Source organism: Leuciscus leuciscus (assembly GCF_965113295.1).
Source record: "Leuciscus leuciscus genome assembly, chromosome: 16".
NCBI classification, from domain to species: domain Eukaryota; kingdom Metazoa; phylum Chordata; class Actinopteri; order Cypriniformes; family Leuciscidae; genus Leuciscus; species Leuciscus leuciscus.
The window spans coordinates 15,523,095-15,549,504 of record NC_138740.1 but is presented as its reverse complement, the minus strand read 5'-3'; the positions used below and the strand labels follow the sequence as shown (position 1 = coordinate 15,549,504).

The following is a 26,410-nucleotide window of genomic DNA, read 5'->3' as shown; positions in this document are numbered from 1 at the left end:
AATACTTAAGTTGTTTCTCTAGAATCATCGACTGAAATGCTTACAGTGGAAACTTACTATATAAATTGGCCTTTTTTTTTTTACTGCTAGAAACACGTTTTCTATTGTGAATTGTTGCAGTACTTGTCTTCCAAGTGCAGCCAGTGCAAACTGTAGATTATATTGACAGTATAAAGGCATTCTTCTTCTCTGACAATAGACAGCTGAAGAGTTTCACTGAGCCAGACCCTCTCGTGCACAGACAAGAAGCCTTCAACAGGACTGGTGCGACGCATCAGTGAATGGGGGGGGGTGTTGGTTGGAGACAGAGACGGAGAGAGAAAGGGAGGGAGGGATGGCGAGAGAAGGGAATAAATCAGAGATTAAAGCCAGAGAACACGTAGTCATATGTGATGTCATTCCAGCTGCGAAAATCCACATTTCAGGCAGGCCATGCTTAAATCCAGTCTTTAAAAGTATTTATTCTTAATGAAATCAAAATGGACACTCTCTTAATCCACATTCCTGGTCATACTGTGCGTAATTCACTATTCTTTTTATTTATTACCAAGTGTTGGGAGATTTATTCATTAAAAGGAGTAAAATGAGTCAAAATGCTGATGGTTATTTTGGTGACTAGGAACCATTTTTATGTATAATTTGTTGAGCTATTGGGCTAAACATGTGTTGACGTCAAAGCTGCATGGTTTGACACTTGTTTTCTGTTTTGGAGCATTAAAAGGATTGATTGCATCTGTGTGTACTTCACCCACTGACCTTAGATGAGCTCCTGTCGTCTGGAGAATAGAATCTACTACATGCCTCTCATCTTCCCTAGTTAATTCTCTGTGAATTATGCAAGTGCTCCCCTCTCATCCATCACTTACAGCTCTTGTAGAACATGCTGTCTGTGCATCTGATGGCCAAACTTACCCTTACTCTGAAAGAGAGTCAAATGATTAAATCATGGACTATTTATAGCATGGTGTTAAAAAAAAAAAAAAAAAAAAAAAAAAAAATCAATTTTTAACTTAAAAAAACAAACAAACCATTAACTCTAAGAATAGAATTGTGTTATTCCAAACCCATATGACTGTACTGGTTGCTTTTCTCCATTAATTTTCCATTCCGTAAATTTTTAAGATTAGAAAATTAAGCAAAAGCACCAAAACAATATAAAGTATAATTAAAATAGTTAACCATATATATATATATATATTAACCATATTCTAAGTCTTCTGAATTCATACAAATGGTTTGTGTGAGGAACAGACTGAAATTTACGTTAATCTTCTGATGGTCTTCCCTGGCAGTGAGCTGCTAATCACTTTAACTAGATTATTGAGTCAAGTGAGTTGAACTGAACTGAGTTCAATTTGTTAACCAATCATTCAGACTTTTTTTGAGAACTGGATCAACCCATTCATTGAAAAAATGTGATACGTTTATGAATTGGACATAGCTACTTCTATCGTAAACTCTTGTGAATGCACCAAGGAAAGCTTGATGTCAAAACTTCTATTGACAATAAGGGCTGCGCAATTATTCGAAAAAATTAGCGACATAATGATAATGGCTTCTGTGATTAAATAGTGAAAGGTGTCGATCGCAGCATTACATTTAGGTTTATTTCCTCTAAAAAACAGTTATTAAAATTGCAAGTTGGCATGTGACGGTATAACATTTTCATGTTGCGATAATACTGAAGCTTTTATCACGGTGTACTGTATTATCATGATATTCAAATAAGTTGCAAAAAAGTATTGTGACTTTAACATGTTTAATAACTTTTTTCTTATATAACTTTTTCATTTTTTATAATCATTTAGATACAGTAAAGAAAAACTTATAAAGTAATCAAATGTTTCAAAAAGATTTAAGTGCTAAATAATTATGAAGATTAATAGGCAACACGTTACAATAATTAAGGTCCCATTGGTTAATGTTAGTTAATACATTAACTAACAATAACAATGAGCAATAGCTAATTTTTTTTTTTTTTTACAGAAGTTATTATTCTTTGTAAACATTAGTTAAAAAAATACAACTGATTATTGTTAGTTCATGCTAGCTCAGGTCCAATAAATAATACAGTTCCAACTTTTGATTTTAATAATGTATTATTAAATGTTGAAATTAACTAAGATTAATAAATGCTTTAGAAGTGTTTTTCATTCAGTTAATGTTAACTAATGAATTATTGTAAAGCTTTACAGAACAACAATGAAGAATCCTAAAAGTCGTCTAGATTAAAATGTAAAAATGTTTAAGTCTGAGAGTATATAGGTTATTAAGTCTTTAAGTATTTGGTACTACGATGCACACCATTGCGAATACAAAAATCTCAATGGCTGTTTAAAACATTTAAATACTGTTCAGAAACAGAAAGTAGCACAGCTGCTTTGTTTATGGGGTTACCGGGGTAACAGCTGCATTTCTGCTGTTCCATCAGCGCCATCTGCTGTCAGAGAGTGAATGTGCATTTTCATTCAGCGCGTCTCCTTCACTCGTTCCACCATGCGCTTCTCATTGGGCTTGTTTAAATCAGTGTGCATGTCTCCTTGACGCAGCATACAGCGATGTTGTGCGCTTTAACCAGTTGATGGGAAAAGTATTCTTAAAATGCATTCTAAAAATCGGTATTCACGGTATTTTGAAGTGCCCATAATAAAAATATTGTGCGTGTTCATTATCGCGATATATCGTATTACTGTATAACGGCATGTCAAATTGCAAGCAGTGAAAATTACGTGATCTAGGACCTTTATACAGTGCATGCCATTGTAAAGACTATAAGTCTATCCCACACACCCTCGTTTTCATCCACGTAAAATTCTAACCTAAATAAGGTCTATTGCATGGTAAAAAGCATCCAGGACAGTATTAAAAAATTTCTCCTTTTGTGTGTGGAAGAAAGGACAAAATGTATAGAGCTTTAGAATTGCATGATGTTAATGATTTTAGTGATGATTTTCAAGTAGAAATGTGCTCTTACCTTTCTAGACAATCAATAGAATATCATAAACACTTAGGGTTGGCTTTTTTACTTGGTTCAGTAAATATAACTTAGCTACTACAGTACGTACAAACACCCTAGAAACACCAGCCATTGTTCATTGTCTTGAGCAATGTTAGAGCGTCAGCAAACTGAGATTTTGAAGCACTCTTGCCTAGAATTAAAATAGCATTTACAACTGACTCTGGGTAATGGGACAATAGGGAAAACATCCAGAAGCCTCTGAATGTTGCCTTTTTTAGCACATAGCAATATCATTTGCAGAAAACCGACAAACAGTCATTACCAGACACAGCTGTGAAGAGCTTACAGCTTGAGCAGTTAACTACCATCATACTGATGCCTCTGTGGTTTTGACAATTAGATAAATAAATGATGACCTATGCATTTTTAAAGCAGTTTTAAAGCACCCATATTTATCCCTGCTACGCCCTGGTCCACAAGGTTCTGTCAGCATCTTTGAGCAGGGTAGACAACAACTGAGCATATAAACACCACGAAAAAGAAAGCCTTCGCTATAAAAGCAAAGGTGAAACTTATACATGGGCTGAAATGTTGACAAACAGTTGTCATTCAAGACCTTTTGACCTCAGTCGCATAGAGAGATCGAAGGCAATGTGTTGTAAATCACAGCTGAGCAGACAAAACAACCCAGTGAGTGTTTAGTCTGCAGTAAAATAATCCCGCACCATTCAAAGACATTGCCTTCAGCTCAGACATTTTAGTTTTCTCAAGATTGAGAGAAGTTGTCCGTGTAGTATCTCGAGGTGAACTACATTGGATGCGGGTCTGAGTGAAACTACAGGAAGATCAGCGTTGATCTGCAGAGTTAGGCCTGGTCAGGTGCACTCAAGGGGTGATTGGGAAGAAAGCAGCGATGAGCGATCCTTCTCTAATCTGATCTTGGAGTCTTATCTGGCTCATCTCCTTCCCTCCAGATGCCTCCTCGGAATTGAAAGCAGAAGATTTTCTCTCGCTTTAAGTACTACAGTTTAGGGCTGCACGATTAATCGTATTTTTTTCATGATAACGATTTCTTCTTTTCTCGATTTAAAGGTGCAATGTGTGATATTTCTGAGGATCTATTGACAGAAATGCAATATAAGATCCATAACTATGTTTTCAGTGGTGTATAAAGACCTCACTTAATGAACCGTTATGTTTTTATTACCTTAGAATGAGTCATTTATATCTACATAACCGCGGCCACCCCCTTCTATGAAGGTCGACATACTGTGACGTCATGTTTCTACCGTAGCCGACAGCGAACAGAGCGCTACAGAGCGCGTTTGGTCACTTACTTGAATGAGAAGCAGCAGAAAAAGACGCAGCAGAATACTCAGGTTGTCCCTGACGCGGCAAACGTGGAGAAAAACATGCTGTCTGAACGACCCCTCGGACATCATAACGTTAGCTATTTCCCCTTACCTAAGTTAGCTGCTTTGATGCTCTTCTCTTATACTAACTAGCATGGAAACAAGCTATGGTAAAGTCAGTGAATAAAAGACTAACACAATGATAAACAAGTAAAAATAACAATCGCAATAACATGTGGTTTTACTGAATAATTAAGTAAATATAATTTAATATAAAATATAATATAATATACAGAAACCTCATTGCTTGACTTGCTACTCTCTGCTGACTCAGACGATGACATCTTCCGATCCTATGTCGGCCACCGTAGCTTCTCATTCGAGTTTGCAATTTGAAGGAAAGGCCGCGAGTTATTGACCGGTTGCAATTCGCAAATCTCACCACTAGATGCTGCTAAAAATCACACACTGCACCTTTAATTAATAATAATCATTGTGATATTTCTGGTTATTTGTCCTGAAAGTGTTTTTTTTTTACTTTATTTTATTTGACATTTATCATCTTGCATTGGTAACAAGCCTCCACTGTCTTTCCTGCTTGCGGTTGCCAGACGTCAAGAGCTTTTCTCCTATTAAAAGGATACATTTTCTGCCCAGTGTTTTACTCAATCTTCTCAGTCTGGCAACAATGCGCACAAGCTCTCTCCAGTATGTGTTTCTTCACGAGGTGTGTGTGTGCCATTTGCTGCTATTAAATCTGTGAGCGAACCTTCTCTGACGAACTGTAATAAATCCAAACATGAATCTCGATAGCGATTTGGTTGTGGTTGGTGAATAAACACACTTATGCTCTCTATACTAAAAATGTAACATACTTTGGAATTATTAGAATTAATATGAGGAATTTTTTCGAGCGAAGCTTGTTAAGGTTTTTGCTGTGCTTAGGCATTTCAAAGATGATTGCTACATTTTTTTTAAAAAGACAAGTTGGCTATCATTCTTTGTGGTCTGTTTGTAAGAATTTGCATTTGTGGAGCAATTTGGATATGTGCTTTAACTCATTTGCAACTGAATTGCTTTTCTTAAAATATCTAATGTGAAACCATGCATTACCAGAAGTTGTATTAATGGTAAGTACTAACTAGTGTTCAGTTTACTCTTATCAATACAATTTGTAATCAATAATTTTTTTTTTTTTTTTTATGGATTTTCCGTTTGATGAAGCTATCATAGTTGAAGTATAGGTGAAGTCAGGTGAAGTATAGTCTGTTAGTGAAGAACACATGAAATGTGTATTGCCTACATGGTAACACTTTACGGTTAATTTCTCACTATTAACTAGTTGTTTATTAGCGTGCATATTACTAGGATGTTGGCTGTTTATTAGTACTTATAAATCACATTATTAATGCCTTATTCTGTATGACCATATTCTACATCCCTTAATCCTTCCCAATACCTAAACTTAACAACTACCGTACTAAATATTAATAAGCAGTAATTAGGAGTTTATTAATAGTTAATAGTAAGTCATGGTTAATAGTTAGTTACTAGTGAGAATTGGTAATAAAACCATATTTATTTTTCACTAAAAATCAGTGTCCATGTCTTGTTTAAAATAAAAATATTAAAATATCTGTAGAACAAAATACATTTGCCTGAACTGTAGCTATAAAAATCTTTTCAGAGAATAATTATTCTCATTCATTCCTTTTGAAGAAATATTTTAACCCTATATTTGTGTTATATAATATATTAACCCTAACTAAAATCATGGTCACCATGTTTTAATCAAGGGTGTATAACCATGGAAATCTTAAGGCGTTGCTTACACAGTTGCTTGTTCAAAGAGGAATGATACAGTAGTCCATTAAATGGTAGTTGTAACCAAGTCCCTTTTCTGCTCCCACAGTCCCTCTTGTTATTACACCATTACTTGATGGAGTGGACCAGGGACACATTAACAGTTTGTAGGGGGTGGGGTCTCTGGACACAGGCTGTTCATTACCTTACAGGCACAGGGTAGTGACGTTTTCTTCGGACCTCCTGACCCTGCGTTAGTGTAACGGCTGTGAGTTCGGGGAGGGGGGTGGGGTCTAGCCAGAGATCCTTTTGGCTCTGTTGTGAACCTCTTGTGTTGGCTCATTAAAATCAGATTGCTGATGCTTCCCGTTTTGGCGCCTCTCTCTCTCTCTCGCTTTTTTTCAAATGCCCTGCGGCATTGTAACACTCGCTACCAAATTTTTTGACATTGTTTGCACCACAGTTGCCTCTCTCTTCCACCTCCTGTGTCTTCTCATTATGTTTACCCAATTTGTACGACAAAAAACCTGTACCTCTCTTTCCTCTCCTTATTACTGCACCGTCAGCATCATCGTTCCCTCCTTTCAGGCTGGTTGACGGACAAATGGAGGTGCCCCGGTGCATATTGACAACCATTTAACAGGAGCAGTCAGATAAACGATTTTTCCAGAGCTGAACTAGATTGGTAGTCATCTATGTGGAACAGCCACCCTATTACTGACCACAGCGTTCTTGAAGAAAATAGCTTGGAAACCTGTATGAAAACATGTCAAATTACCTCTTCATTTAATGTCCTCAGCCATCATCTCTAGAAAGCTGATGTGATGGTTGTGGCTATTAGAGGTCGATAAGATTGAATTTTGCCCTCTCGAGATTCAATTTAGAGTTGTTTGAGCCAGGAAAGGTGGAAAATAAAGTGAAAATGACTGTCAAAGATTTGTATCCATAAAACGCGCCGTTATCTTTCAGAGAGGATTTGAATATTGAATGCTCGAAATCATTTTATTCTAAAGATGTATGGTGATTGCATTGAAAAATCATTCCAGATACTCTTAAACAGATTGTGGATCAGTGGAAACTGGCTTATGATGAAGAAAGCCTCAACCCTTTGTAAATAAATCTAGTTGTTTGAAAAATGTCTTTACTTTTGCCAGTCCAATCAAGAAATGAGTCAAAAAAGAGATGTTAAAAAGTGTGGCTGTCATATCACTTGTTAGTGTCCTTTGTTATATATTGTGCATTTTGGCAATTGTAATACTGCAGAAACAGTAAGAGTATGATAGTAGTGTGCTATTCAGAATATAGGCAATTAAAACTTTTGCTAGTGTGGCAAATCGTGTAATTTAAAGGACATCATAATTGTGATAAAGTCTTCTTAATTCCATGATGACTTTTTCAGCTGTTCTGCTCTGTTGGTGGAGTAACGCCATCATCTTCTCAGCCAGGAGGGTTGATGATTATTCAATTTCACATGCTAATGTGCCCAGTTAAGGATAGCACATTAGCATGTGTGGTCACAGTGAAAACACAAGAGACTACTAAATGAAAACCGAGAGAACCCTGGCAGAATATATTTCATATAAATTCACAAAGCAGAACTTGTGTGTTCCGATTTCATCCAAGAATGAAAATGTTGTCATCATCATTTGTACACCCTTGATTATAATTTTTTTTGTGTGTTTTTTTGTGATTATTTGTGTTATTTAGCATGTCCAGGTTGTTCTATAATTATACAATTAAATATTATTTGTGGTAGGGGTGTTGCAATGTACCTGTATTAATGATAACTGTGATGTTTTAAAAATGTATATAATGTTAATACTACTCATGGTAATATCGTAAATAATCCAGCACCAGTAACTATCTGTTTGACACTCCAACATAGTAAGTTGTGGTATTGCACCTTAATGCTGATTGCCACCTGTCATAAAATGGAAAAGAGAAAATGATGCAGTGAGTAGCCATTACTGCCGCGCAAATTCATGGATTCCGTAAAATGCCTATAAAAATTGTCTTCTAAATGTCCAAATGTCTACTTCCCTTCTATTATATAGTATGTAAAAAACAGTATGCCAAAATGAGTAGTATGTTGGAATTCATAGTATTCGAAAAAACAGTAGGCGAAAAGTGCTACTTCCGCTGAAGTCCTGAAGTGCGCATCTGATTTATGAGATCTTTACTATCTCATGAGGCCACGATAGAGGATTTGTGAATGGCAGTGAAGCGATGACACTGATGCTTGTAGATCACATGAGAGTGACAGCATGGCGGATGTAGTACATCCACATCTCATGCATACTACCCATATTCATAATATATAAAACACTTTCTTCAACGGTCATGAAGTTGGTTTCGTACCAAATGTAGTACCTACTAGATGATGTGAGATTTCGGATCTTGTCTAGTAGGTATATATATGAATTTGATTTAATAGCCTTATTATTATATAATTTCTATTGATATTGCCAAGTGAAATAGTCTCCTTTATTTATATAGTGGTTTATACAGATACAGTAAAATCATTAATATTGCTGAATATTAAGTGTCCTAGACTAAGCACGCCAAAGACGACAGGGACAAGGAACCTAAACTCCATCAGGTGACAGAAATGGAGAAACAAACGTTGGGCGAAACCAGGCTCAGTCAGGAGGCCAGTTTTTCACAAGTCAGATTGTGAATTGATATCATTCAATATATTTCAATATATTTTATCCATCTCCTGTTTGAAGCCAGTAGTGGACGAATGGTGAAACTGCGTTGTGTTCCTAGCATGGCGCGTTCATAACTGGCCATAGGCGTCAATGCAACCTCTAGTTTGTGGTCTTCTTTTTTTGTATGGAAAATAGTAGCTTGGACATTCTGAGACTGATGAGATGTCAAGTCAACAAATTTGGCAGTGCAAATAGAGAAAATCTTGTCAAAGTGATGTGTGTGTGACGTGTCGTGCTTCTCCCATACTCCCAATACAAAAACGTTCCATTTTGTCTCCGTTTACAGCTTATGGGCACAATAAACCTGTATTAGAGATGCAGATGGTCGCAGATGTTGCCTGTAATAGAGACAAATAGTGCCAGTGTGTAGGATGCCCATGATACTGATGTTAAAGGATTTGTAAGCTACTGCAGGAGCGATTACAACCAGACCCATTAATGTGGACCAGATGCCACATTCACAGACATGCTCTCTCTCTCTCTCTCTCTCACACAGCTGCTTAGTCACACTGTGAACTGCAGATATTCACAACTGACATGGATCAGAATAACTGTAAGCCCAAGTCCAGTAATGCTGTTTAGCCAGTGTTGGGGAAACTACTTTGAAACTGTAGCTTGCTAAGATGCTATCTTCACAAACATTTAACTGTATTCACGTTCTCACTACTCTTTTAGAAAACTAGTTAGGTTCACCAGAAGTATTTAATTATAGACGTATTTTTTTCTGGCACAAAAACTGACATGGGTCTTGAATCAATAAAATCAGGTGACATTACACTTGTTAAACAGATACATTTACCATAAATACAACAATACAACAACAACAACACAAATACACCAAATGTTAAAATGATGATGAACAGCAGAATTTTAAACATGACCTATTTTGACCTTTTTCAAAGTTTTGATTTTGTTTTTGGGGTCTACTACAACAGGTTTCATGCCTAAATGTTCAAACACACCTTATTTTTCACATATTTTACATTGTTGCAGCAGCTGTTTTACCAGTCTGTCTGCAACACTTTGTAGTTCCTGTCTTTATAAAGCCATTTCTTCCAAAAAGTGCAATGTGCTCCGATTGGTCAGCTTGATTACTGTATTGTGATTGGTCAACATCTTTGCGCGTGTTTTGTTAATTTGCAGACCTTTTTCATGCTCAACAAGCAACATTACACACTAAAGAAAGTTGAAAATGTAAATAATCATAATAGCACCTCTATAATAAATATATATATGCCATAAAAATTGCCACATAGTGATGTTACATTGTTAAAGAAAAACTATTTTGAACTTGACAGATGAACTACTGTCACACCACTGAAAAATGTAGTGAAGGTAGTAGCGCCGCGTCTTTTAGTGATTCCTCAACATTGTCTTTAACCTATGAGATCCTGTGCCGCTCTGCTCTCGATCCTCTTTGCATTTGCGTTTTTGTTTGCTGCGGCTGCATGGCCATAAATCAAGACCGATTTATTTCCTCCAAGCCCGCTGATTCCTGTGTGGTTATTTATGTATCCATATGGAATAGACCTTTCTCCACCACTGCAGTGAAGAGTAGTGCTGCTTCAGTACCTGAACTCAGCAAAACGCCTCTTTATATTTACTGCAATCCCCCCAGTCAGCATCAAGCCACCCAATACCAGCCAGACAAAAGCTTCTGAGTTCTGGCCCCTAACAACTAACAATGGAGGGCCAACTCTGCAGGGAATTACAGTCTATGGGTAAAAGCCTTTATTGAGGTGTAGGGGGACTAAGAGGCAGTTTATCTCTATGTGTTTAAATAAATAGTTTGACCAAATATGTCAATTGAGTTGTACCCTGCCTTCTGTGGAACACAAAAAAGAGATTTAGGTAGTGAAAAAAGTGCATAGCCCATTTCATTTATGCTCTTTAGAACGGGCAGCTTATCCAGTCACTGCTAAACACTGGTTTGATGACACCGTTATCAAAGCAATTTTTTACAATTAAGTGAAAAGCGATTTCTATGGAGCTCCGGACATGGTGACGGAAAAAAATATGAGATTGGTGGAAAAATAATAAGTCAATGCTTTTGCGTTCGTTCGCAAAATGCTTGCATTCCCTCGAGAAACTTTGCGGTCACTCTCAAAGAACGCAAAAGCATTGACTTCTTATTTTTCCTCCCATCTCATATTTTTTCTTCACTATGTTCCCTTAAGGGTTCCGTGGATTTCTACTACATACGATTTTTTATTTTATTTATTATTACAAAAAGGTAATCATTTTTGACATGTCAATCTATTTTTTATTTCATAATACATAATTATAATTATATCATAATTATTTTGTATCTCATAGCTATGACTTAGTATGTTATAATTTAGACTTTTTATCTCATAGCTATGAGATATGCATTATGCATTATGTCATAATTTAGACTTTTTAATCACAATTATGACATAGTATGTCAGTTTCAACCCTTTATCTCATAGTTGTGACATAGTGTGTCATAATTATGACTTTTTATCTCAGTTATTATGACTTAGTATGTCATAATTTTGAATTCATCATAATTGAATTAGTCACAATTCTGACTTTTTATTACATAGTTATGACTTAGTATGTCATAATTTTGACTTTTATCTCATAATTATGATTTACCAAAGCATTTTCTCACATGGCAGAAATGGGCTTCCATAGTATTCTGTTGCCATCATAAGTTCATTTTCAATGAATTAAAGAAAAAAAAAGAAAAAAAAGTTTCAGCTTATTTATGGACCTGTCTCTATTAAAAGCTCTTAGAAAACTGTCGTTATATGTTACTGATGATGCACAATAAAACAATTTGGTATAGCAACTTTTTCTCTTATATTCCTCACTTGAAAGCCACAACCCAGATCTTGAATTTCTATTTTTAGCATCTCTATTTCTTTGCCCTGAGCACTAAATGATTGTTCTCTTAGCACTCTGACCTCTCTAACAGAGAGGTGCATTATGGGTGAAGAGAAAGTAAACTCCAGCAGTCTGCTGCTGTATCACAGTCTGCATGTAATCTCTCTGGATCATTAGATGGAGAGCGGGTCCCGTTTGTTATTGACTGGTTCCCGGGTAAGCGCTGCTGCCAAGCCAAACACCCCCTGGCTACTCCATTCAATTTATTCATGAAACGAAATTTTTTAGCTTCGGCCCCTGGAGGCATATTCATTATTCCCGAAGTAAATCTGCTCACAGTTCAAGAAAAAGAGTGAAAGGCAGGAGGTAGATTGTAGGCAGACAGGAGGCAGCTCGGTTGATTTTAGATTTTTAGTTTTTATTCTATGCTTTAAAATTTTACTGCATTATTAATCGCCTTTTTTAATAGGGTGGTTTTTGTTTGTCAGCAAATGTTTTAGGGCATACTCATACTGTAGTTATTACAGCTTGTCCTATTCCTATATTTTAAGTGAGTTTTTATTTTATTTTAAATGGGTCATGAACTGCATTTTATTTTATTTTATAATGTTTCCTGAGGTGCACTTATAATGTTAGTATGACTGTTACATAAAAATTTTCATAATTTAAAAAGGAAAGGCCATTTTGTACCCTGATTATAGCCCTCTAATTTGAACGCTCTGTTGAAAGGGGTGTGTCTGCTGTGAGTCTTACGGCGCTTTTCCATTACCAGTACCAGCTTAACTCAACTCGACTCAACTCGCCTCGTCTCGGCTCGGCTCGCTTTTCGCTCCTTTTTCCATTGCAGATAGTACCTCCACAATAGTACCTGGTCGTCATAGCGACGCCGCAGGAAACTGCCGTGACGTAATCTTCTACTTGACACACACCCGCTACCCACACACACAGGACAATGGAGGAAATCGCGTCTGGCGCGTGAGTGACGATCCTCTCTGACCAATCAGCAGTCTGCCGTGTATTCACGTCACATTTTAGTATCGCCTCAGCTCGCTCAGAACCTCGCCGGAAGTGATACGAAAAAAAGTACCTGGAAGCAGGTACAGGTACAACTTTTACACAGTGGAAAACCAAACAAAGGCGAGTCGAGGCGAGCTGAGGCGAGCTGGTACTGTGTAGTGGAAAAGCGCCATTAAAGGTGCTCTAAGTGATGTTGGGTGACATCACTTTTGTTGACGTTCAAAGTGTTGTCAAACAAAACAGAGGCTAGCTAGACCCTCCCTCCTCCTCATCCGCACACTAACCCTCCAAACCCCACCCCCAAATCCTTCTTGTCGGTTATTGGCAGGAACAGTTTGTTATGTTTCGTGGTGCGGGTTAGCCTAGTTTTATTTTTGTTGCCGTTTGTGGAGCCTGGGCTGTCTACAGAGACCATGTTTTTTTTACAGTGTGTTCAGGGGACAGGCAGCTAGCGGATGGTGAGGAGATGTTTGCTGTATGTGACAAAAAAAATTTGGCCTAAAAAACGCGTGACATCGCTTAGAGCACCTTTAAGTGTAAATGCCCACTGCTGTGATTGGTTAACATCTCTGCATATGAAAAAAGTATTACATGTGGAACTCTCCTTGAAACTTTTACTACGTTTTTACTATTACAGCTGTCGAAATTAACTATTTGTGAATGTTGCAGCGATAAGCATTGTAGCCAATGACAGACATGTCTCGATTCAGCAACTCGATTTCTGCACTCTCACGAATGCTTTCATCATAACAGTTCAAACATGATGTAAATAAGAGATTCATTGTGCAGTGTAGACAGCATCATGGATTATAATGGGAGTTTTGGAGAGAGTCCAGAGCTCAGTCACTGATAAACTAGCGGTGTATGATTGACAGCTCCAGCAATTGTAAAGGGAGCGTTCTTTGATCGCTTTCTATATATAATCACATTTTAAACAGATTATTTTCATGCTATTAAGAGAAACAATGTGAAGTTGACTTTTTAGTCGCTAGCTTGATTTTACTGACGATGTTGTGGCATTACTTTAGGGTCCATATCTTACAGTAGAAGTCTGTTTGCAAAGCCTGCCCCGAAATTGCGACTGATTTGCCAAATAATCCACAGTTAATTAGTGATGCTCCGATTGATCGGCCGCCGATCATGATCGGCCGATATTGGCAAAAAATAGCTTGATCGGCAACCCCCAAAAGCGCCGATCAAAAAAGCCGATCACGTGACGTAAATAACTGGCGCAACTTTTCCGCATCATGGCAACACAACAGCAGAGCAGAGCTTGCTTAACAGTGGCAAAATGAGTTCTCCTATGACGGCAATTCAATGGCAATTATAAACGAGCGCACAACTGATGCTGGCGCGCGCGGTAAATGACATTCGCGAGAGGATAACAGATCTACGCGTGAGGAAACGGGAACTCGCGAGCTCATTCAAACCCTGCGCGGGCGCATGACATCTCTGCCCTCGCGCGCGCGCATGATCATTCCCCACACTCTCGCGCTTGATCTCCTCTCGCCTGCTGATTTTGCTCGCTCGAACACTTTTATTTTTGCCAGTCGAGGGGCGGGACTTACTGTTTTAATAACCTCAAATGTCATTGTCATTATTTTTATTTTTTGGATCTGATGTAGTTAGTTCCTCAACTACATCCATTGTAGTCTGCCTGACCCCTCTTTGTTTTGAAAAATTATACTGTGCCTTATTTGGAAAAGGTGGCCTACAGTAGCCTTATGTTATCTTGTTTTCTAACTACAATTAAATAAATATTGGTGGTTCTTCAAGATTTTCTTGACTCTAGTATATTTCCATTCTGTGATCGGCAGTGATCGGCAATCGGCAGATCATGATTTTGGTGATCGGTAATCGGTGATCGGCCCCAAAAATGCTGATCGGAGCATCACTACAGTTAATTGTCCCGAACAAACAAACAATGCTCTACTGAGACATTCACATAGTTAAAAATAAATAACCACTTTACTAGCATTAGGATCCTTTAGATCAGGGGTGTCAAACTCAGTTCCTGGGGGGCCACAACCCTGCAGAGTTTAGCTTCAACCCTAATTAAACACACCTGATCCAGCTAATCAAGGTCTTCAGGATTACTAGAAACTTCTAGGCAGGTGTTTTTGGAGCTGGTTGGAGCTAAACTCTGCAGGACAGTGGCCCTCCAGGAACTGAGTTTGACACCCCTGCTTTAGATGGTAATGTTATTTTTAGTCCAGTGATCCTGTATCTCTCTGATTCTGCAGAGGTGGCCTTTCGATGCGCTATTACGTCATAATGTGACAAAAACTGAAGCCAGTCGTTTTTGGAGCTTGGTTTCAACAAAAGCTGTTTTTGGATTAACTAGGAAGTTTTGAGTTCCTGAAACTTACAGGATGTTTTAATTGTACAACAACCTCTTACATAGAAAATTTGATTTCTCAATTAATGACCCCTTTAATTAAAGCTGCACTGCAGAATATTTTTTTGGTTCAAAATGGACAAAATTCCAGTATGAAGCTGTGTTCCTTATTCCATTTCACTACAGTAAGCCTATAACATTAAGTTACATTTTAAGCTGTCAGGTTGGATTTTGCAGAAAATTCCACTCCTACGTTCCTTTTAAAATGAAGAAACCTCGAACTGACATGCAGTTTCATCCTCAGATCCTCAGATGTAGATACTTTAATTGACAGCTTTAATTATTGGTGCTTCCTAAGGCACTCTTACTATTGCTAATATTAACTTGCCACAGACGATGAGGAATGATGTTAATGATTTAACACTTTGGATCTTTGAAAGGTACTTCAGGCCAAATTACAGACCTGCTTACGTTTTTGAAGCCCTGCGACAGGTTTGTTATGAACCCATGAATTTATGAACTCCGTTAATAAAAACCTCATCACCATGTTCACCACGGCTTGAATTGTACACTAGATCTCTGATTCATTAAATAATTTGGCACAGCAAAGTCAAGGATTTTTTTTCTCTTCCTCCCTCGAAAACCACAATAGATAAGAAAAGTCGGTCGCAATTTTCGTTTCATGACGACTTTTTACATGGCAGACCCAGTCACGTTACCCATCCCTGTGTTGGACAGAGGATCACTGACTAGTGAGATGGATCTGGGATGCCCCAGGAGCTGGGAGATCCATCCACACTTCTACAATCCTCTTGTCCAGACGGATACGTGCCTCTGGTGATATGTGACATGGCCGCAGACTAGTATGAGTCAGTTATTTATACCTCCAGAAAGAAATTTGGATGGCTGTTTGTTGGTCATGGAACGCAAGATTAGAAATGTTTGTCTAAGCCACTTAGTGCAGCAGATCAACAGGAAACAAGGGTAGCTTCTGTGATGGCCCTATTGTGATTCATGCAGGATATCATCTATCTGTGAAGCCAGTGACTTTAAATGAGTTAATTTGTCTATAAGAGTATATTTCCAGAGGTTTTATATTAAGCACGGTTCACAGCCTTTCCACTAGTTTCTTTGAAACCGGGTCAGGGCACACCCGGTACGATTATCTCAGAGTCTATCCCTCTGACGCACATAATTCAGATACCTTACAGCACTAATCTCTTTCCCATGCAGTTGTTTTTGCATTGCATTAAACTCTACAAGCTGTCATCCCAATGTCTATGTCTGTTGTACCTAGAAATCAACTTAAGCAATCAGCTTATATCTGAATAGCATGTTTTTCGAGTAAAGACACATTATTGAGGTTGCTCTTATTTATGTTATGTAACCAGCACATATAAAAATGCATTTACATGTAATATTTCATGGTATTTATATTTGGTATTTGGGCGTCTAATATGACAAAAATCGAATATCACGAAATGAGTAATTTTATTTTATGATTTTATCGTTATATACTATATCATGATATAGATAATATTGCTTTTGCTTTTTGCTCCAGTCAACACTGAGAAACAAATTAAAAGCAATAAGACAAAAACCACAACAGAACAAAGCAACAAATGGACCGACCTGAAAAACTTCAAGTCCTAGAAATAAGAAATACTACATAAAGTCAAATGTAAAAAAAACACACACAAAAAAACACTGCATAGTCTCAATCTGTGTAAATTATACAAACATTTATTCTTATTAAAGTTACAAAAGTGATTCAGACAAGAGCAGTGAGTGATTTTCTCACTTTTGTTGTGTGATTAACCTTAATGCAGTGGTTCTCAAAGTGTTGGGCGCGCACAGGAACAGGAAACAGCCGTTGCAACTGCGTTCAAGTGCGTGAATAGCCTTTAAAAAGAGGCTCCAAACACCAATTAAAAAAAATCGGGTTGACCGAAAAAGTTTGAGAACCACTGCGTAAGTTTGAGAATGACACAGAATGCACCAGGTATGTTAGGCTGCTGTCACTTTTAGACATAATGCACTGAACCAATATACTTTTAGCATTTTCTTTCACAACTGTTTATGTTCACTTAAGACATAAACGACTGTTTATGAGGAGACTCACAAAGGCAGCCATTTTTACACACAAGTGTGTGTATTTGACCGCTCAAGCCCAGTAAGTCGGCAAAAAGACCTCAGTACTCGTGCTGTATGAGCAGCGGCTTTATCTGCTTGCGTTTCAGGTGTGTGCACTCCGAAACCATCTCTCAGACAGCGTGCACATATACCGAAAATTGTTCTACTTATTACACTTGAATGGTTTATAAGATTAGATTAGATTAGATTAGATTCAACTTTATTGTCATTACACAAGTACAGGTACAAGGCAACGAAATGCAGTTTAGGTCTAACCAGAAGTGCAATAGCAGCAAGTGCAGGATATACAGTGGTTCCATAAGTGCAGAACATGGATATGTACTGAATAAATATAGAGTTGAATACTATTATAAACAAAAATTTACAGATAGATTTGTCCTATGAATATAATATACAGATAACTATTACTGTGAACAGAATTTACAGCTAGATATGTACTGAATATAATATACAGATGGCTATTACTATAAGCAGAATTTTTACAGATAGATATGTACTGAATATATATACAGATGGGTGTTACTATAAACAGAATGTGAGCATAATATACAGATGGCTATTACTATAAACAGAATTTTACAGATAGATATGTACTATGAATATATATATACAGATGGGTGTTACTATAAACAGAATGTGAGCATAATATACAGATGGCTATTACTATAAACAGAATTTTACAAATAGATATATGTATAAGTTAGGCTAAAATGAGCAGTATAACAATGGATTTAAAGTAGTGCAAATAAAGTTTGGACAGAAGCTATCCGAGTGAAAGTGCAGTGGAAGTAATTGCATATTACAGTTAAAGTATGGTATTGCAAATGTATATTATAAACACTTGTTATAAATGTATAAGTCTTAAAAACACATTCAGTTGATTAGCTTTCATGACAGCACAGCCTGGCAACATCACATGAGCGTAATAGAGACGATAATCCAAAATCCAGCTTATCGTGTCTACCGGCATATCACCCACCCCTAGTATTTCCTAAGACAAATGAAAAACCCACTAATGATAAGTATTACATTTTTGCACGTTCTTATTTATACTGCGTTGCTGGACACGAATACTACCTCACATTGTGTGTGCTTTCACTTGGTGCACAAAATAACTAGTGAAAAAAATCCCAGAGACATCCAGAACACAGCAGAGCAACACCACACACCTATCTTGTAACACCCTTGCATTTTGTTGGCGAGTTGTTTTCTTCATATTCTTGAGAAAAAGTTCAATATAGTTGTAAGCTGCATCTGAAATCGCATCTAATGTCTAGTAGGTACTACATTCGGTTTGAAACGTACTTTGTGACTATTAAAAAGTATGTTCTATGTAATATGAATGAAATTCGGACATAATACATGGTCATCCAGGTATTTTTTGCTTACTGTTTTATGAATACCATGAATTCAGACATACTACTTGTCTCACATACTGCTTTTCTCTTATTATATTGTAGGGAAGTACAGTACAGTAGGGAAGTAGGCATATATCGGACACAGGCAGACTTCCTTTTAATCAACAATTATACAATTTTATTTCTTGTAGGCTGCGTGATTGTAATAAAAGAAATAACTTTTGATATTTTTTATAGCAATCCACGTAAAATGAATGCAGCTGTTTGATCCCCGTTGTTAAGCACAAGTTCTGGTCTCTTGCGAACACATTTGTAATAATCAATGAAACCGTCTAAACTGCAAAAAAAAAGTAAGAATAAGAAAATGTTTACACTTTGTTTGTGCTTTGTTGATTTGTTGAAGTGGAAGTGTTGTAGTTCTGTCTGATTAGCCACTGCATTCATTTGCTCAAGGAAGTATAGTATACAATGCTTAATCACTCAAAAAAAAAGTTGTATGTAACCATAATCATTATGCAGCCTTAAATTGTTCTCTTTTAGCTCTAACCAGATAAGCAAATACTACATTTAATTCACGAGGCATACATTACTAACAAACATAACAGAACCTGTGGAATTTCTGCAAATGTTTGTTCTTCACTAGATATTTTTTCCTTTTAAATTTCCACAGAAACTATATGCACACTAACAAATCTAAGCGAGCATGCGGGCTGAACCCATGTGTCTTTTTTGGAAATAATTTTGACACTTTGAAAATAATCCACTTCATCTCTTGTTTCATACTGAAACCTCCTTTTTTTACATTTGTCCTGGTCACCCTCTGCATTCCGATTTTAGCACGGTTGTGAATCCAGCGCTATCTGCATCCTCTCTATGATAATTTTAGCCTTTCATCTTCTGAGCATAGTGGGCATCACAGGATCCAATCTCGCCACAATCAGCGAGTCAAAGATGGCCACAGCCAATCTCCTGCGTTCATGTTTAATCATATAAGAGATGACAGTGTCTATATGGGTTTGCTTGTTTTATTGCAGCCCTGGAGTCGTCTGTGTGTTATTAGAAAAAAGGGTTTCATTTGAGGACAGTCTGCTTCTGCACATCATTGTGACCTTTGACCCAGCTGCATTTGCTGGCTCCACTGGCTTTTTGATTTATTTTCTCACTCTGATCCACCAGGCAAGAGAGAGTTGGTCTGAAATTGATAGATACATACTTCAATAACAAAAGCAAAATGAAATCTCGATGCCACATGTGGCATAAGAATATATTGTTGGGGTGGGATGCATGCCTTAGCAAAGCAATCTCAGAGAAGACCAAACCTTGAGAGAATTGTGAAAAACAGAGGGTCTGTTCCAAAACTTAGTCAACTGCCTTGCTATATACTGCCTATATAGAGTGTTATCTTCTAAGGCATCCTCTAAACCTAAGTGACCAACTTCAATTGACCATTATCGCATGAGTTAGCATGCCGAAATGCATTGATTTTTAAAGTTCAAGTTGAACTTTAAGTGGAGTTAGCATGTCGCTAAGCTAACACTGTGATAGGCTACTGAATACATTTACTTAATAAGCATAAAAAGGCAGTACAATTTTAAACAGTCAATTTTAATAACACACTGAACTATTTTTTCAATACTTTTTAATTATTCATAAACAAATTTTTCTCAATTTGTCCTCCATCTTGGATATTATTATTTTTTTGACTGAGATCAATTCAGTGCATTGTGGGATGGCCTTCTCCAAGTAGGATACATATGATGTCGCCTTGGAATTTGGCCGAAAAGAAGATATCTTATAAGGCAGCAATAATTAATCAGAATGTCCGCTTTCGCCTCAACACCACATGCATGTGTCGTGGTCATAAATAAAGATTTATTGTTTGTTTTGTTTTTGTTTACATTGCTCCATAAAATTTGCAATGTGAATTACTTTTTTTATGCCTTTATGACCTTTTTAGAGCTTGACATTTTTGGTTGAATGGAATGTCAATGCAGGGACAGAAAACTCTCAGGTTTCATTAAAATATTTATTTGTGTTGCAAAATGTTATGAGTTTAGAACGACATGAGTGTAAGTACTGATGACAGATTTTTCATTTTTGTGTGAACTATCCTCTCAAATAGGAAATTTTATAATTCACAAGTATTGCAATAGTATATAAGCCTCCAAATTTATTTATTTACTAACAGATCCTCGGTTACAACATTTTTCTTTCTTGATGAACTGACGGCACTCATTGACAGTGCACAGGCATAATCGCATGAACAAAGCCATCAGCTCACACACCCATCCGTGTTGCTCCATTAATTAGCTTTCCTATTCAGTACCTCACATTCCTAATGTGTTAATAATGGTTGGATCCAGCGTCCAATAACACTTTGGCTGCCAAGCCGCTACCCGCGAATACACGCCAGTGCTCTGTGATTCTGTCCGCTCAGTCCTTCCAAAACCTCCTCCACTATCCTCACACACATTATCCATTACTGTCTTTCTCACATCATCCCTCCATTATATTAGATGCTTCTTTCTTCCAAAAACACACATTGAAAGACCTCATGAAATTGCCTGATGATGGCAAGTGTTTTTTTGGTGTATGTGATTCATACGCCATTATACTTGCCACATTCCCTGCTGATAATAAGCAAAAAGAATGCAGAGATAACTAGTAAAAAAAATGGTGTACTTCAGGGGCCTAATTAGGTCAGCATGTTTTGCGTCTTTGAGAACTCATTTAGAATTCTGCTTCCGCAAGGAATCGGAATATGACTTTGATGTAATTATTCCATCCCCCAACCCCACCACCCCCTTAATGCTCGACCCCATGATGCTTTGTGTGCTCTGAAATGTTTCACATTTGCTGTTGTTTTACCAGTGTGTGTGTGTGTGTGTGTGTGTGTGTGTGTGTGTGTGTGTGTGTGTGTGTGTGTGTGTGTGTGTGTGTGTGTGTGTGTGTGTGTGTGTGTGTGTGTGTGTGTGTGTGTGTGTGTGTGTGTGTGTGTGTGTGTGTGTGTGTGTGTGTGTGTGTGTGATATGAAGTGTTCTAATATAGCTCTGTGCCTCAGTCTCTTGTATTGTTTGGTGTGCTTCTACAGAAAACTGTCGTGTTGCACTTTCTTTAGATGTGCTTTCCAAAAAAACCTATTGTCCTAGAAGGTGATCAGCCAAGACTCAAAGAGTGCTGGCGTAAATGTTCGCTGACAGTTTGAAAGAACACACATTAACTCAGAGGACAATGACTTCGCTTTTTCGCCAGTGTTTGCCAAGCTTTACCACTGTTAGCGCAGCAGCATAAACTCTCCTTTTTCATGCAAACAAGTTGAGCTCTTTAATGTAACTCACAATGGAGCGATCGCTCTTTAATCTGTCATACAGATGTTGCTTTCTTGTGGTGCCATAGATCATAACATGCCTTTCATTTTTGTCCTATTGAATTCAAACTAACTAACTTATTAACTAATTTATTACCAGTGATTATATAACGTCTGTGGACAAACTGAGAAGTGATCAAGAACGTTCTTTGTGCAATAAACGGCCGTCCTTATGCTGGGTTCAGACTACACAATATCAGCCAAATTTTGCCTCGATCTATTTGACATAAGGTGTCGTGGTGTTTCGCAAATGACAATGGGTGTCGGGACGCAAGTATCGATTGTTTTATCTCGTATAGTGTGATAGTGGACGACAACCGACGTCTGTGACGCTTCACGATTTCACGACAGAAAGACTAGCATTTTTTCCCCGTCCTCTACGACGGGTTACGTCGCATCTGTGAAGTTGACCAATAGGAGCACAGAAGCTCTTTCGTACACAGCTTTCAAACATGGCGAAACGAAAGAGAGGCGATGGTACTTATTGGTCTTGCTAGGTGGAATTATGCAATGGAGGAAAATACTTAATATCGGAAAAGTCCTGTATGCGTCACCAGAAGGTTCATTTATGATATTTTGATTCTACATTATGATGTCAAACCATTTTTAAGAATGAATCATATGCACGGATGAATTGTTCAAAGATCTATAATATGCATTTAGAAAATGCCGATTTCGTGCGCCCTATTAAATCAGCTATGAAGCGGTATTTTGCAAATAGAATATGAAGACTTTTTTGTAACATGTTTTCCATCCAAATTCTATTTATTCTATTTATATTTATTACTTTTATTACTTACTTTCATCATTCCATTTCTAACTTTTTTACTCATTTATGTGTGTGTGTGTATATAAATACTAATAAATAAATAAATATATATATATATATATATATATATATATATATATATATATATATAATAAATACTAATATATATATATATATATATATATCTTACTGTTCATAAAAGGCTTTATTTTCCTTAAGAAACATGATTTTGTTTTTCTTTGTTTCGACCCAGACATTCCGTAAGATTTATCCGACTACTCTAAATTCTGTCAGTGCGATGCCAGTTCACACCACATGAACAAAGTCTTTGCAAGAAAAGACAAGTCCAAAGAAGAGTTGTCATGGAAACGCTGCACTTAAATTCACCATCCAGACAATATAAAAGCCTGGAGAGGTGTATCGGGGTGAGAAAACAACAAGCCTTTTCAATCCCTTTTTCTTGTCTTGGTGTCAGTCTCTCTCTCTCTCTCTCTCTCTCTCTCTCTCTCTCTCCATCTCTCTGTGTCTAGCTTCTCCCTCTGTCTTTCTCTCCTTGAAATGGATAAAAGCAAATATTTAGAAGTCATTTCTTCTGTATTTGTTTGGGATTTATGCAAATGACTCAAGACAGATTATTTCGGGAGCGCTGGACTCATTTTGAGATTGTGTGGGGAGAGCTGACGAATTGTGAGATGATACGCTCCATGAAATAGAGTTACCTGCATGCGATAGAGAGACAAACAGAGAGAGAGCAACAGCAGAAACAACCCTTTCTTTTCGCTGTAAGGATTGCATAGCAACAGTACATCTCAAAGCCAGAGAAACAGATGCATCTCCTTGAGGAAGACCAAGGAAGATGTGTCAAAGGTAGGAATCGATCGGGACTAGAAGAGCAGAGGGAGTCAGAGCGGTGTTTGCTAATGTACTTTGAACTGTAACGTCTTTTACAATTCGAGAATTTCTAAGGCTACAATGATGTGGCAGCAAGGGAGTGTGATTACAATCTTAAAACTGGGGTCGTGTGCTAGCTAGGTCAGAAAGAGCTCGGATTTGCGGGTTATTTTGAGAGCTTGGCTCTGGGTAAGAAAACCTAGATAGCTGGAGGTAAACATCCGTCTCCTACAAGAACAGCATGTATACAATGCCAAACTATTTTTGTTTTCTGTGAAGCTCTGAATTGAATGATGTAATTCTTATCATAGTAGTCTTCTGCCAGCACATTAAAACAGCAACAAATAACGTGCGTAAATGTTTGAGATAATGCAGACAATACCGACAATCCAAAATGGAAACTGATTTGCTGCTACTTTGGGTCGTCTTTTGTTAGTGGGGCTGCCTTAATGAAGCGTCCCACCCTGGTCCACTTTCTTCTGGTGGTGGGCTGGCGATTCGATATAGTGTCATCCCACAATGGGAGCCATCCAGCTGTGCAGCTCTTTGAAGTGTCAGGAATCTTTGCAGGTTTGGATCCGGGCCACTTGCAGTTCAGAGCATGTTGTGTATTGAGAGAGCTGTTGTGTACACCAGGATGGGGCCGATCACACATTACACATTTTTTTTTTATTCCACTCTGCTAGTTTTCCATTGTTTTTCAATGTAAACACGCGCTAGACGGACATCTTTAACCGTTGGAAATACGTGCCTGTTAGAGCTGCACGACTAATCGGTAAAAGATCGCGACCTTATTCAAACACCCATGCAATTTTATTCCATAGTGACAAAAATTTGCCTGTCTATTAAACCGGTGACAAAATCACACCGGAACATTCAGATCTGCGATGGCTTCAAAGTCAAGTCAAGTCAAGTTTATTTATGTAGCGCTTTTCACAATACAGATTGTATCAAAGCAGCTTCACAGTATTAAATTAAAATAATACATCAATGTTTGTTTCTAGTGGAAAACGTCCACGTTTGGTAATGCTGATAAATAGTATTGTTGATTGATTAATTCAATTAAATATCCCCAACTGAGCAAGCCAAAGGCAACAAAGTGGCTTTGGTTGGCGCTGCCGCTGAGCCAGAGAAAGCAGTTGTCGCGTATAGGTATGAAACAGCTTCACAAACAACCTTTTCAACCACACAGTGTCACTATTTCTGTTACAAATATTCAAATGATCACAAAAGTACTGGGATAAAAGTTTATAGTTCAGATATAAACACTGATGTCTACGAAAGCGATCAAAATAAAGCAAATCACCTTTTGAAAGTAACTTCGCGCTTCAAATAATGATTGTATCGATTACATCGTTATACCACTAGGTGGCGACAAGTGACTGTTAATAATATGTATTTATCATTGAATCATTCATTGAAGAGATTAATTCGAAAACGCTGATTCATCCAGTAATGCTCGCTCGCACTTGAAAATAATGTACACTATACTCTACCTTAAAGCTGCCGTCGGCAACATTTTTTTGATCATATTCAGTGTAATCGACACTGTAATCCGACAGAACAACATAAATAAGGTGGTTTTAGAAAAAAACCCGAGCTTCTAACTCCACCTGGAGCGTGTTATTTGTTTTGCAAAAATCCAGCGCTCCCGCTTCATCAGGTCCAATCAGCGCAGGGGGGTGTGAGATCTGACTGTCAATCACAGGTCGTGCACACGCCACAGATCCCCCTCACTCGCGCACGTTAATATCACATGCACACGCCAACGCCTGAAGTTCGCCTGGAGATTGCATGAAGCGTGATGGCGGAGAGAAAATCTACTAACAAGCTTCCAATTCCTCGGTTATTGCTATCTATGGATAGATTAGCCAGGGCAGCCTACCTCCGAGTCCATGGTGTTGATAGATGCTGAAGAGACGGACGCGTTCACAGAAAATCAGGTACACACGCACAGTGACGCACTGACGAGCACGACCTCGATGGGAGGGTGCTCGCTGGTAGTGGGGAGGGGCATGAGAGTTGTAAACATTCAAAATTTTGGCTAATCGACCCAATCTGCCAGACTTGCCGACGGCAGCTTTAAACCTAACCGATAGTGGTAAGTAACAAAAGCAAACGTGAGCAATTTGCCATTTTAGCTTGCGTCTAAAAGTCTTTGAGCTGTTTTATCGTGACTCGTGTTTCGTTCGCATTGCAAGTGCAGTGTTGTACCAGGTGGAGTAATATTTTGGTAAAATCAATAATTAAATGGGGAAAAAAAGTTTCTTGCTGTAATGAATTCATATAGTTTGTCCTCATGTGTCTTTACTGTGTTGGGTAGTTCTTACACAGGTCCAAATGCAATATAGTCTTGTCTAAAAGCAATCAGTCCACTGCATGTCACTGTGATCTTGTCTGTTTTTGATTGAGTGTATGATCTTTAACAATGTCCTTCAGTTCATTAACATGCGCAGGTGATTTTTTCAGTGCATCTTGGATTGATGTTGATGATCATGACCTGAATTCTCTTTTAGGATCTGATGTCATTCATCCTAGGGAGAGCGTTACATATGGTCGTGCTATATGTCTCTTGTTCAGTATGGTCTTTTTGTCAACCTTGAATTTCTTGCTGTTTGCTTCACATTTCAAAGGTCTCTGGATCTTTCTGGCTTTAGAAGAATATATTTGGTGGGATAATGGTGATGGGTGATATTTGGTGAGATTTACATATGGTGATGGACAGGGGAAACATTTCAAGAGAGCAGGGTGAGCGATTCATCATTTCACATGAGATGATAGAGCCGGTAAATTCTACTTTATGACTGGATTCTGCAATTCGTCCACATTTTCTGTATCACG

At 37.8% G+C, this 26,410-nt stretch overlaps 1 protein-coding gene across 3 annotated transcripts in view; it reads left to right on the top strand.

Annotated features, from left to right (window-relative positions):
* Window positions 1-26,410, top strand: part of ppp2r2bb (protein phosphatase 2, regulatory subunit B, beta b) — a 73,291-nt gene that overhangs the window by 32,855 nt on the left and 14,026 nt on the right. The window contains exon 1 of one of the 3 annotated variants that reach the window (XM_082141860.1): window positions 23,213-23,545. The exons of the other annotated variants lie outside the window; for them this stretch is intronic. Coding sequence (XP_081997986.1) covers window positions 23,506-23,545 — 40 coding nt within the window. The 5' untranslated portion in view covers window positions 23,213-23,505. Of the gene's footprint in view, window positions 1-23,212; window positions 23,546-26,410 lie in introns of those variants that run through there. 3 annotated transcript variants of the gene reach the window in all.